The sequence below is a fragment of the Gymnoscopelus microlampas genome (assembly GCF_963454915.1).
Source record: "Gymnoscopelus microlampas genome assembly, chromosome: 5".
Lineage (NCBI taxonomy): Eukaryota > Metazoa > Chordata > Actinopteri > Myctophiformes > Myctophidae > Gymnoscopelus > Gymnoscopelus microlampas.
The window spans coordinates 57,964,569-57,979,193 of NC_139942.1; the positions used below are offsets into that span (position 1 = coordinate 57,964,569).

A 14,625-nucleotide genomic window follows, 5' to 3' on the forward strand; every position below is an offset into this window, starting at 1 on the left:
GAAACAGTCGGATCTGGCACAAGAAACACTGAATCACAATCCACACCAGTGACCACTGTTGAGCACAAACCTCCAGAAGTAGCCGAAGCTTTTCCTGAGGATGTTCCAGTGGCACATACTGACTTGAACTTACCTGAAACGAGTCCTGCTGAGAGCAACTTGCCTGAAACGAGTCCTGCTGAGAGCAACTTACCTGAACCAAGTCCCGCTGAAAGCGACTTACCTGAGATCAGTCCTACTGAAAACAACCTACCTGAACAGACATTACCTGATGTGAACCCTGAGGGGGCATCTACTGAAAACACTAAAGTGGATCAACCTGAAACAGAAGAGGATGATAAAGAACCAGATGACACTCTTCCTGACTCTGCACAGGTAGAAGAGGATAAGGAACAAGCGAACGCTGTTCCTGATGCTGCACAGACAGAAGAAGATGCAGACATTAGCGACCACAATGATGATAGACAAGACATAAGACGGTCTACTAGACATAGAGAACCCTCAAAGAGATTTACTTATCCTGAATTAGGTAACCCATTAATTGCTGTAGTCCAGTCCCTGTTCCAAAGCTTAAGTACAGCGATTACAGACTCCTTTACGGAACCCAACTCCCCAGAGCCCCACAGAATATTCACAGTGTAAGCTTTTAATACAATGCACGGGGACGTGCATTAGGAAAGGAGGGGAGCATGTAACCCAGGTTTCAAATAGGGTGAAATAAAAGAATAAAAAGTCATCTAGATCTGTATAAAAAGTCATAGTGGTTTAAATAAACTAATGGTCAATTCATGGTATTAAATACTACTCCTTAAAAGCAACAATAAATAGCTGATTCATTTAAAAGTGATACATAATCTTTAAAAGGTTAAAATATGATGCTGAAATGTTTAAAATGTGTCAAAAACATTTTATGTGTGAGGTCAAAAAATCGGGTTTGACACCTGCCTTTAAGAGTGCACCCCACTAAAACAGTGGACTGCCCCTTTAAGAGTCTCTTCCTGCAAGCTGTTTTTTGAGCAGAGAGTGACACAGATAAAAAACGTCAGACAAAAGACAGATTTAAGCTTTATTTTTGAGATTCTGAGTATTATTTTTGCACCACCTGAGTGTTTGAGTGTTAGCTAAAGTTATCAAGTGTTTGAGTCTAAAAAACGAACTGTTGGGCTGTTTAGCAGCTGAAGACAGGCATGGGAGTTTGTTTCTGAAAAGTTTGAGACAAAATGGATTCCTCTCCATGTGTGTGTGGCATTGGAGACAACAGCACACACACATAGGACATCAGATGGCGAGCCAGTAAACCCAAGGAACCTTCTACAAGAACTGAATCATCTCATCTGGATCACCTGCACGGTTTGAACCAAAGAATCTGATCATCACCACTGTGGTAGGATTGGGGATAATTCCTCATTCATGGAGACAAGCTAACAAGCTAACTGCAAGCTAACAAGCTAACTAGCACTTGAAACTGAACTGCTGCCTCATACTCAGAGTTGGATTATTGGATTATTTTTTGAACTGAACTACTCACTCTCACTGTTGGATTAATTGAACATTGAACTAACTTTTGAACTGAGACTTTTAACAGAACACATTTTCTCATCTACTGAGTGAGTTGAACACAGACCTAAGGGAAAAAAAGAGAAAATACATTTTGTTATTTTTGATATTGTATTTGAACATTTGATATTGCACTGTTTGTGATAATTGATTGTTTTTGTTTTGATATTTGATATTTTTATTTTACTTTTGAAGATTGAACTTGAAAAAGGTTAATTAGTTTAAATACGGGAGTTTAAAGGTACTTACCTGATTTTGATTAATACTTGATACTGATTATCTTGAAAAGGGATTTCATTTATTATTTTATTTTATCTTAAGATACTTACTGGTTACCTGTATAAGGGAATTTCATTTAAGTGTTCTTACCTGGATACCTGTAAAGAAAAAATAAGAGGTTAAAAGGTTACTCACCTGTCCACCTGAAAAAGAAAAAAAACAAGGGTTAACTCATTGAAGATAAATAGCTAAAAATAAATTGGACTTACCTGTTTAAAAATAATAAATAGGACTCACCTGTTTAAATAGGCTATAAATTAAGATTAAAACTGACCGGTCATAAAATAGAACATAAATAGATTTTAGTTGAATTGATTGAACTAAACATTTAGTTGATAACTAAAATAGGAATCTAAAACCTGAAAGCCTACTCTGAATAAGGAAGGGATCGAACAAAAAGGTTTTGAATATTGTCTACCTACCTCCATCCTTGTAAATAGTTGTTTGTATGCATACTCTCTTTGCTTTATTATTGCTTCAGTAAACTTGCCGGCTTATTATACATTTAAGCTCGTCTCTGGTCTATTACTTTCCACCACTCCTCACGAACCTAGAGAGTATAACTTGGCCCAGTAGCATATATTCTAATTGCCTGTTCGACACGAGTGCTACAAGTGTAAAACACAAATCTGAAGAAATGTTTCAATTCTGATAAACCTAACCTACATACATGTGCAGTTGATTATTGTAAATGTTGTATTAATTTGTGATTAATTTGCTCAGGCCAACTGCAACAATAGCAACTGCGGCTCTGATTGAATCATCACAGAAGACACCCTATGAAAAGTGATTGATAAAAACAAGGTCAAGATAGCACAGGAGAAGTTGATAAGAGAGCTGAGGGAATAATTTGAGAAGTGCAGGAAGGAGGGGGTGGGCGTGTGAGTCCTGCATCCTCTTTGATGGACGTATTGACCTGACCAATGTAATGATGGAAGCTGTGGGCAGTGACCAATCTTTTCCTGCAAAGATGAGGGAAGAACTTAGTGTTGTCAGTGAGCCTGGCAGCAACTATATGTTCCATTTTACCCCAGAAACAGCAACTAAAGAGGAGTCACATGCAGTGCAGATTGCTAAGGTCCTTTTTGCTTGGCTGAGAGAGAAAGGTTTTCATAAGACCTTGTGGGCCATTGGAGGAGACTCAACAAATGTCAACAGTGGTGTAAAAGCTGGAGTAATGAGGAAGCTGGAGCTGCACATGGGCAGAAACCTGGTCTGGTTGGTGTGCAACCTACACACTGGTGAACTGCCCCTCCGCTGGCTCATTGTTGAACTTGAAGGTCCTACTCTGTCAGACAACAAATTATCTGGACCAATACTAAAGCTCCTTGATTCAGCTACAGAGTTGGATATCAATCCAAAATGTACCAGGATCTCTGATGGCCCTTCACTGATCAAGCTGCCTTACAACGTCATTCAAGATCTCTCGACTGATCAACACTATAGCTATCAAATTGTTTGTGCAGTCGGAGACAGAGTGGTTCCTGCAAGGCTGGATCTGTTGGATATTGGGCCAGTAAACCACAGCCGCTGGCTCACCACAGCAAACAGACTTCTCAGGCTCTGGGTATCAAAGCATGGACTGAGAGGAAAGAATCAGAAAAATTTGCAGTTCATTGTGGAATACATCATTGGAGTGTATTATCAATGTTGGTTCGATGTGAAGGTCAAGGAATCCTGGATTGAAGGGCCTAGGCACATCCTGTTTCAGCTGGACTGCCTGAAGTCCCAGAGGAAGTAGGTACTGGACAACTGTTAAAAGATCTGCTTGGTATGCCTACAATGAAGCCACCCTCCACACACTGCTAAGCGCTAAGGATCAGAAGGAGAGGATTGAGCGGGTGGAGAGAATCCTGGCCATCAGGGGAGATGGAGACCCAGACACTCAGCTGGGGGACTCCTCTGTAAGAACCAGAGGGACAACTGAGATCAAGTATGCTTCCAGCATTGGTGGATTGATTAGCTGGTCAGAAGGTGTGTCAGAGCCACCTCTCACCTGCATACTAAACACATCGGAGATGAAGAACTTCATTGTCACCCCCATGGAGGTGCCCAACTGGCCCTGCCACACTCTGAGCATTGAGAGGGTCGTCAAAATAAAGAAGCTTCTTCTACATACTTCTCTCAGGAAAAGAGGGATCAGGACTCAGGAGACCAACAGGAGACTGATGTCTAAGGCAAAGCGTCAAAGCAGGACTTGTACAACCTAGCAAAGTTCAGGAAGTGATAATTGATCTTCATAATTGTATCCAGTGATATACATGCACTTCCATTGTGAATAAGTAAGTTTGATTTGGCTTTGTCAATATAAATTATTTCCCTTATGTCTTTTAATATCCTAAAAAGGTTAAAAAGGGCAAAATTTGCCATTTTGAAGTAAAACATGATGTAGGTTAGAGTTATTCCACCCAAAAAAGAATGTCACATTTGAATTCCCCATATAAAAACACATAATTTAGACACCCCACATGTTAGGATTTCCTTTGGATTTTAATATCTTATAAATGAGTTAGAATGGGTACAATTAGCGATTTAAAAATGCAAATTGATGTAGGTAAGAGTTGTCCTATCCAAAAAATAATGTCATATTTGAACAAATTTAAACCTGCTGGTGGCGCTATAACAGGGTAAGGTGAAAAGGGTGGCATTTCTTCCTCGGCCTATTGGGAATGTGTGTGCACATTTTCACAGAAAGCGCACGCTGCGTTCATGATTTGAGACATTTTGTTCAAAATGGACCAATCCTGCAAACTATGGAAGCCAACCTTAGCCAATCAGGATGGAATAAATGTAATCATCTCCTCCGAGTGGTAAAAAAAAGCACTTCAGTGATAGATTCAAGGCATCCGCCGGTAACGTCAAAGAAACTTGGACCATAATAAACCAGTTACTCCACCGAAGGAAAGTGTATCGGGTGCACGGTTCAGGCAGAAACAGTTTCTTATAAAGGAATACCAGCACTCACTTTCATCCATTTAGGATCTTGTTCATTTAAGGTCTTATCGCCCCCAGCTCATAAACCGGACATTTCGGCCCACAGGCCTTCCTCAGCGTGTATCCTAAGCAGAGCACGTGAGCGGAGCGGAGTGGAAATGGCGCTCAGCACTCCAGGGGGCTGAAATGCCGCTCGCTATTCGCTCATGTTAAACCCCCCCTCGCTCCGCTCCCCAGCGCTCCAGCGCTCACCTTAATTTGCGCACCGGGCGCTCCGCTCAGAAAGTCCGCTCTCAGCACCAAAAAAAGAAGAAAAAAAAACCCAAAAGTCGTGAAAAAAAGATAAAAGCCTGTTATCCTAAGAGTGGCTAAATTAAACACATCGGCATTGCATGAAGACCCTATAGATTCCAGTGCGCTCTTTTCTGGAGCATTTAAAATAGCTAGGATTTTGTTATTTATTAATTATATCAATTATTAGCATTATTATTATATTACTCTATTTAACTAATCCTAGTCTTTTTGTGCATTATTATATAATGGTAAATATATGTAACCCAACAAACATCATTTAAATGTCACTGAATAAATTTCAAATATGGTTTAAGTTTCTAGCTGAAGAAGAGTAACGAAAACAGACCAAGTTCAAATTTACCAACCGTGGTACGGTATATTTTTTATTCACCATCCTGACACGGCACCACGCATCATCAAGTTCAGTTACACTGCAAGTGCAACACAGGACCAAAATACATCATAGCTGCCACAAGCCCTCAGGGCTTTTTGTGTTATCCTTTTAGCACTCTTTTTAGGCTATAGGCCTACTTGTACCACTGTGTGTTAATAAAGTATTACATCTATCAATCAGGTAGGTAGAAAAATACAAGGTGGCCAGGAACAATGACATTCTTAAAAATGTATGTTCGGAGGATTATGCCACTGACTGAACACGACACAACACAGTAGGCCTACACACAACACAGTAGGCCTACACACAACACAACAGGCTTGTTATCAAACAAACTCAGAAAAGCACTGTTTAGATTCTCATTCTCCATGCATATATTGCATAGGCTAATATGCCATACAGTATGGCTATATTAATGAACTAACTTAACCGACAAACAAAACGTCTCACAGTAAAACATAAAGTGCTTTAGGACTACATTTACAGAAATGTATAAAAACTAAAACAAAACGAATGCTACATTATAATATATGAAATAAAATAATAAAAGCCCTGCCGGCTGCTGTAGCCTAATAAAGACAGTTTGTTCGCCATTAATGAACTTTAGGCTCATTGCATTTTGCGATAAATTAGGCTATTTGTCACTTTGTGCATTTAAACATAAAATAAAACGTTAGAGTGCTTGTGTCCCCTACTCCCCTGCCTACAGTGCTGTCAGTAGGCTATCTTTGAGTTAACTTTAAAGAGTCTGAGGCTTCAAACTCATGCGATGGTTTCTAGACAACAGACCAGCGGCTGAAAACACCCTTTCTGCGCTGGCAGAGCCACTGGGAATACTGAACACTCTGCGGGCTACTTTAGTCAGGCGTGGAAAGGCAAGGACATCTTCATCTGGGTTAGATCTTGGGGCGGAGAGGTAGCTTTCAACTTCACTTTTCATGTCTCCTGCAGCGTTCTTCTCTGAGAAATACGACCCGGACATGCGAGCTCTCTTGATTACATCAGGTGCGGGATCAGGAGCTGTGGTGGAAGTACTGGCTGATTCAGCGGTACCGTGATGACCTGCTGCGCTCATTTCCTCCGCTTCTTTGACGAGGAGGTCACGAATGTCTCCAAGTTTGTTGCAAACCAAATCATCTCGGATTATCCACTCTGTTTTAAAACGAGGATCTAATACTGATGCTATGACGATGTGTTTATCATCATAGTACATTCTGTAGCGGGTTGACACATTGTTGGCCAGCGTTTCTGCACACGAAGCAATACCTGAGTCATTCCACGAATTCGGTACACTTTGCAGTCCCCTCTGACCTTTTTAAGTGTATTGTATCCATCGGGTAACCAAAATCAAATTTTAAAAGCTTTTTAGAATCAATTGACATGTTCCCTTTACTATTGTGTAAAAATATTATATATTTTATCTTTATATCTGAAATTATCTACCTTTTCTACAGTAGACACCGCCTAAATTTGCCCATTTTTCATGTCCCCAATGGCCGATAGAGATTGGCCTTCAGATATGACTACTAAAAGTGTAGAATAATCCATAACTTATATTATTCACATAAAACCAGCAATGTACTCTATTGCTAGTCATGTTTCGTTTTTTAATAAATAGTTGATTTATCATTAAAATCACGTTATATAGCTCTGTCCCACAGTCACACTCAACCCCGTTACACAAGTCATTCTCCTCTCTATAAAAAGTATAAACTGACCCTTTAGTGGCATCAACAACATGTGATGGCATTCTACAAGTCTTCTGAGCAAGATGCTGCAGAAAGAGGAACATTTCGAACTTCTTATACAGCTATTTAGGGTCATTTATACTTTCAAAGCGTGGTCGTAAAGCATAACAACTCAACCCCGTTACATGAAATAAAGATAGAAAACTATTATTATTTTGAATTGTCTTTGTCATTTCAGCAATATATGTGATTGACTAATGTCATGCATGCCATGTGGTCTCCTCTTAATCATCACAGGTAGAGTTATGGCCATCTTGAGTAAAAAATCTCAACCCCGTTCCACTCAACCCCGTTATGAATTTCAACCCTGTTACATATATTATTCCATATAAAAATATTAATTTAATGCCTGAGATGGGAAAATATGTTTTTCTGCATGTTAAATATGACCTTAATGGTGTGGGCTATTCAAAAAAGTAATTTGTTTCCATCGATTTTTCACACAAAAAAAGTGCAAAGTGTACCGACTCACCTATTGGAAGGGCAGCGTTGGAATTGAACAGCAGGGATTTGAGCACGTTGACAGCGGGGAGAGTCATCCCTAAATTCCCAAGCTCCCGTTGCATTTTGTCTGTGAGGTCAGCCAGCGGTGACAATAGAAATTAACACATTTTCCACAGTAAAATATTTATTAGATGTCAGGACAAAAACTGCACAAAAAAAGAGAGCAATACAATTATATTACATCATTCAAGTTCTGACCTTTATTTTTGGGGCGGTGTAGTCGCCCCCTATAAGTGAGTTTTGGACACCGACCAAAAAATGTGTATACCCCCTAACCCTTCCATTGTTAATGCAAATCGATACTTTTGCAAAGTCAGCCAATCACATTACAGCTAGTGTCATCACCACTAACTGTAATGTGATTGGCTGACTTTGCAAATTCAGGACTGTGATTGGCTAGCGAAACACATGACACATGTGCAGCCCTATGAATAGCAGTATGGACTTTAAAAAAAGTCATTTATACTTTTTTTAAAGTGAGTCATGTTGTGATGACCACACACACCGCCCACTTCACACTGGATGTGATTTTTACAAAATTAAGCACTATGTGCCCTACTGCAACTAATCATCATCATCATTCACTAAAGAGTTCATCCGAGTCTATCTCCCCAATCTCCATCTCTTCATCCTCCTCTTCATACTGATGCTCTCCATCCTCCTCATCCACATTGTTGGAGGAATCGGCTTCTTTCCCAAGAGCTTCTTGCTCTTCCTCTGCTTTATGGGCCAGAACCTCCACAAGGGAAGGAGGGAGGATGGGTCTAATTGTCCAGACAGGCTCTAACACCCCTCATCCATTGTCTTCTCCCAGCCCACTCGGATACAGCAGAGAAATACAGAGAACTACTACTGGAGTGCAGGAAGGTCGCGTCGGTCTCAAGCTCAATGCCAAGAAAACAACTGACTGACAGTACGGACCAAACCATTGCCACTGCGGACGGGATGGTGCCTGAGTGTCACACCCCAAGCTGGGTGAGGGTAGTAAATAACGCTAGTACTTTCAAGTACTATAAGACATGTTCACTAAGGATGGCAAAGCACGCAGAAGGGCAAGTTTTAACAAGTTTATTTTCCCCAAAAGTGTCAAATATACAAGTGGCAAAAACAAAGGAGACCAATTGTCTGCAATAGAAAATATATGTTTTTGAATATTTTCAAAAACATATCACTTCAAATAATCCAAATATGAATCAATATACATTTAATTCAAGTATTATTATTATAAAAATAAAATACAATAAATGATTAATTAATTATATAATGATTATATATATCAACAAATAAACAATGAATGCACTTAACCACAAAAATAACACACCTCCTTAGAGACTCCAAGCTGCACACCTCTCCCAGTAGACAGCAGACAACAGACTGGCAGAGAGTGAGCAGCTCACCCTCACCCCTATATAGTCCCATGGCCCCTCCCACCAGAACGAACCAAATAATTAGGGGGATTTCTGATACTGTCACCAGTGTTCCTCTCCAACACCTCTGTTACAAAACCTTGTCCTCAGACAAGATGGTTTGGCCCAAATTGGCATGATCATTGATTACAGGTGTGTCTCCTGACACCCCTATAAATTGGCCTGAACCCCACCATGACTCTTTTAGGATCCAGTGGTTTTTGGTGGTTTTCTGTTTGTCCATAAGACCTTACAAGTGTGCACCATTGATAGGCCATGTCCAAACAGTGACAGTGTGTGGTCACACTGAGGCAGTCGAGGACTTCAAGCCTGGACTGCGTCAACGGAACAGGACCTGAAGGTCTGTAGGGCACTTGCCTGGAATGAGGAGATGTGGAAATCAGACGTGGGAAAAGACCTCAAGAGGTGGCTGTTCGTAGCTACAGTGGAGTCAGTACTGCTGTATGGAGCTGAGACATGAACTCTCACAGTGGAGTCAGGACTGCTGTATGGGGCTGAGACATGGACCCTCACAGTGGAGTCAGGACTGCTGTATGGGGCTGAGACATGGACCCTCACAGTGGAGTCAGGACTGCTGTATGGGGCTGAGACATGGACCCTCACAGTGAAGTCAGTACTGCTATGGGGATGAGACATGGACCCTCACAGTGGAGTCAGTACTGCTGTATGGGGCTGAGACATGGACCCTCACAGTGGAGTCAGGACTGCTGTATGGGGCTGAGACATGGACCCTCACAGTGAAGTCAGTACTGCTATGGGGATGAGACATGGACCCTCACAGTGTTGTCAGTACTGCTGTATGGAGCTGAGACATGGACCCTCACAGTGTTGTCAGTACTGCTGTATGGAGCTGAGACATGGACCCTCACAGTGTTGTCAGTACTGCTATGGGGATGAGACATGGACCCTCACAGTGATTTCCTCAAAGATTGGTTGGTCTGCTCTCTTGTAGCAAGCCCCTCTGAAGTTGGCATGCTGTACATTTGGGATCAGAAGAACATTGGGGGGAGGCAGGAGTTCCAGGTCTACTTGATCAGCACCCACCCAGCATTGACTGACTTTATACGAGCATGTTCATACATAATGCATGAGGACTCCATCTCTTGTAAAGCTGGTATCTTTGGGGGAGTTAGTTTAGTTTAGTTTAGTTTATTTCAGTCAGTCAATTTGTAGTAACATTACAGTAATAGGTGAAAATAAAATAAATATTGTCAAGAAAAAGATACCCACATTTCTGACCAAAAAGGTATAGGCTGAAGCATTGCTTATTACACCTATCCTTTTACAAAACAAAGAAAAAATGAAAGTCAAAATGGAGAGAGAAAGAAAACAAAAAACAAAAAAACAACCAAAAGAAAAAAGGAAACATGGTACAAGGACAAGATTCTTTTCTGTACATGTACGTGTTTGTGTCACGGTGCGAGGCAGGGAGTTGTAGGACTCAAGCGCAGACAGTGACGCGGAGACTGAACGGATCAGATGCAGGGGTTTTATTAACTAAACAGGGAAAACCAGGCAAGGCCAGGTAACCAACAGAACACTGTGACAACAATAATGAATCAACACAGACTGGAAACAGAGGGGCATATACATAGACAGGGACTAACTAGGCACAGGTGAGAACAAAGGACAATTAACACATGATTGGCTGTAACAGAACAAGACACAGGTGAACTACAATTGCAAAGACATACTAGAGAGACAAGACAGGAAGCAACAACTAGGGCAGACAGGAAACTCCAAGACAACACTACAGAATAAGGGTACAAGGAGAACAGGGAACAAAACAAAAGGAATAGTGGCCAAAAGGGTCCAATACCATATAAGGTCAGACACGGGCTAAATAATAAAGTCACAGTCCACGGTCCGAGGAGCGGACCGTGACAGTTTGCTGTACTGTACAAGTATATATGCTATGATGAATACAATCATACAGAATCACATGCCATTTATGTTTTTTTATAATCGTCTATCATCTTATTTTTAAGTAATCTTTTACTTGGGACCAGCTCTCTTGAAAGCCGGCTCTGGCAGCATCTCCGGAGGTGTGAGCTTAAAGGGGACCTTACAGCTGTTGTGTGGAAATAAGAGAAAAGTCCCCCCCCCCTTCTATGTTGGCTAGAAAAGGATAATTGATTGAGGTCATGTGATCAGTGACACACGCACGGTGTACTTTTGGCTCCGCCCCCTCAGTACTTTTGGCTGAGGGGGCGGAGCCAAAAGTACACTGTGCGTATGTCACTGATGACCTCTATGTTGCCTTTTCTAGGCAACATAGAAGGGGGGGGGACTTTTTTCTTATTTCCACACAACAGCTGTAAGGTCTATGGTGTATTAAAGACATAGTTTAATGTTGAAAATGAGTGGTCTTTCCCTTTAAGGCTTCTCATCTTGGATGATCTAGAGAGGAAGTGTCTTCTCACTGGTACTCTGATGGCCCTCCTTCACCTCTTGAATCATAATACTCCCAGCACTGTATATTATGATAATGAAGTTACACAACAGTTACACAGTAGTTTACAGAACAAGGCAAGTATGCCTCATTTAGCTGTGTGCCGTGCGCACCGAAACCACCCTATCTACAAGCTCACATCACGTTGCAGCGCAATGAGCTTGTGGATCTGATATTTTCTGTGCAGCTCTAGCAGCAAGCACAAGCATACGGGATGGTCTTTCTACTCTGTGCACATTTTGTTATTATTAAGCACATACAGTATTGCATAAATGACAAAATAAATGATGATACTTAAACCAACATAAATCACCCCAACTCATTGCCCATAATAACAACTACATAGTGAGGGTGCAACCCGTGGCATGCTGGGAAGTCTTGCTGTTGTCCAATGGAACACCAACAGAACAGGAAGTTCACCAGCCGCTGGCTTACAGCCAGATTTACCTTTCAAACATGTTTGGGGTCATTTTAATGAGTCAACAGAACCAAGGACGGGTGTTTTTCAATTCATCGAAATCTAACATAGTCGTAGTTGTAGTTGTATCTGTAAACCATGTGTGGTGTCTTCTGATTTGTTTGATAGAGGTATGAATGGGAAGAACAGCACAGTCTGATGTTAAATGTTTCACAATTTTGTCAAAAAATCTTTTTGACAAATTTCAAATTTCATAATAATACAATTTCCCAACCTTTTTGAACCTCACCCGTGACAAATACCCTCTATGAAAAAATAAATATAATAAAATAAAAGTAAGCATTTTCACAAAATAAAAACTAAACTAAACCAACTGTAAAACTGAGGTAAAACTAAATAAAACCAAGAAAGAAAAACAAGCTAATGAAAAGTTGAAAACTATAATAGCCTTGGTGGCAGAATGTTGGTAGTCATGGCTGTCAGTTCCCACCTGATGTTGTGTGTCAGTCCAGACTGCTCCAGACCATACTGAATAACTGCTAGTTTGCATAGCGTCTTCAAACTAGGATTTAAATCTAAGACGTACAGGTCATCAGTGGGTCGTTCACCATGTTTATGTTCATATGTTTTGAATCCACCGAAGAAGATGATATGATCTCCCACCATGCAACAGAGCAGGCTGGTAATAGATGAACCTGGGCCTTTCCCCTTGAGCTCAACCTTCTTCCAGGAGAAGGTCTCTAGGTTGAATTTCAACAGATAATAGTTAGAGTTTTGCCCAGCAAATATACACAGCTCTCCATCGCAGGCAAACGAATAATAAAACCAGTGTTGTCCTGTAAGTTGTGCAGAAGGCGTGTACAGCCAGCAGTTGGTCTCTGTGTCAAATACTCTGATGTGGCGGTTCACAAATACAAACATCTTTTTCCCGATGGCGGTGGCAGGGGGGCGTACTCTAACCCATACCCTATCAGGTACCCAAGTTTCTCCAACATTAATTGAAGACCAGACCATTGTGGAGGTGTCCAGCTTGTACCAGTCACAGGGGAATCTAATAGGAGTCGGATGTGTATACCCTCCATAGATATACATGACCTTTCCAAAGACACAGGCTGAGTGAAACGCTCTCCCATCTGGAACAGTTCCTGATACCGTGGGCTTGAACCATCTGTGGGTGTCGACATCAAATGCATAAACCTCATCGAAGGACTTATTAGGACTTGTATGTATGTCAGACCCCCCCCAGATGTAGGAGATACCTTCTATCAGCACAGCTGTGTGCCCGAAGCACCGCGGGGGAACCTCGGGCAGACGCTCTCCTCTTCCAGTTGTCAGTAGAGGCAGCTTTTTCCAGCGCAGAGACACAGTGTTGAAGACAAACACACCGATCTGATCCTCGCTGACGTACTTCTCTCCGATACGGCCATTTCCAAAGCAGTACACTTTGTTCCCCACTGCAATAGAAGCACCATCGTTGCTATGTAGTCCTCCATTCAGATATGCTGTGAAGCGCAACATGGATGAAGGTTAATGAAGTCTAGTTGTGTTGAGGAGTTGAGTCCCATCGTGCATGCTACCACTTAAATAAAACGGCACAAACGGCATGCAGAAGTTGGCCAATCCACAAAGCCGATGGCTTGGGTTGGTCAATCAGAGAAATCGATGCTTGTTGACAGTGGTGAATAAGTACTTCTATTTAAGTAAAAGTAACAATACCACAATGTAGAAATGCTCAGTTATAAGTAAAGTTACTGTAGTAAAATTATATACTTACAGTACCAAGTAAAAGTACTCGATTTGTCTTTACATTTGTCAAATGTTTAAAAAAATAGTAGATCTATGAGCTCACAAACGTGATGGAAAATAGCACTGCGTCTTGCACTGGTCTTAATGGCAATGGCAGCCAATACTCTGATTGGTTTGATTAAAGTAACGCCCAAACACACCCATGACTAATTCAGGGCTGTTTTACAGTAACTGCTGTGGCGCAGTGTGCAGATTACCGCACCCATAATAGCAAAATGGCATTGGTCACGCCTCCACACCTAAGACAGGCAGGGCGCTATTAAAGACGTCTTAGTTAAGACCTGGTCTTATATTACTTAATTTAAGACGTGGAGGCGTGACCAATGCCATTTTGCTATTATGGGTGCGGTAATCTGCACACTGCGCCAAGGGGCTATGCGGTAAAACGGCAAAACGGTAAAACAGAGTACCCGCTGCCATTCCCTTTAAGATCAGCGCAAGACGCAGTGCTATTTTCCGTGCGTTAAGCGGTGAGACCAAAGACACAAGCTACTGTTGCCCAAAATATCTGATCTCCAAGCAGTGGCGTAATTGGCCTTGGGTTGCTGGGTTATAAGAACCCATACACGGGACTTCCACGCAAGGGACAGATTGGGATTAATTAATGAATTGAAGTTTATTGTCTCCGCCAGGAGAGTTTGTTTTCACTTTCCGTCAGCCAAGCAAACATTGGTCGAGCCTCACGTGACACTTGACAATACGGTGAAATAGTGTGATCTGATTGGCTAGTGACATATAACGGGCTATAAATACATGTGTCACTTTGAAAGAGTCTTTGCCTCTTTCAAAGTGAGGTAAGACAGGAATAATCA

General features: G+C 41.5%; 1 protein-coding gene across 1 annotated transcript in view; it reads right to left on the bottom strand.

Annotated features, from left to right (window-relative positions):
- Positions 1-8,287: 8,287 nt before the first annotated feature.
- The window catches only part of LOC311045229 (ephrin type-A receptor 3-like), a gene marked incomplete at both ends in the record, with an annotated part of 152,241 nt that continues 145,903 nt past the window's right edge, over positions 8,288-14,625 (bottom strand). Inside the window, 3 exons of the mRNA XM_084057030.1 lie at positions 8,288-8,446; positions 9,371-9,494; positions 12,594-13,509. Coding sequence (XP_083913156.1) covers positions 8,288-8,446; positions 9,371-9,494; positions 12,594-13,509 — 1,199 coding nt within the window. The remainder of the gene's footprint in view (positions 8,447-9,370; positions 9,495-12,593; positions 13,510-14,625) is intronic.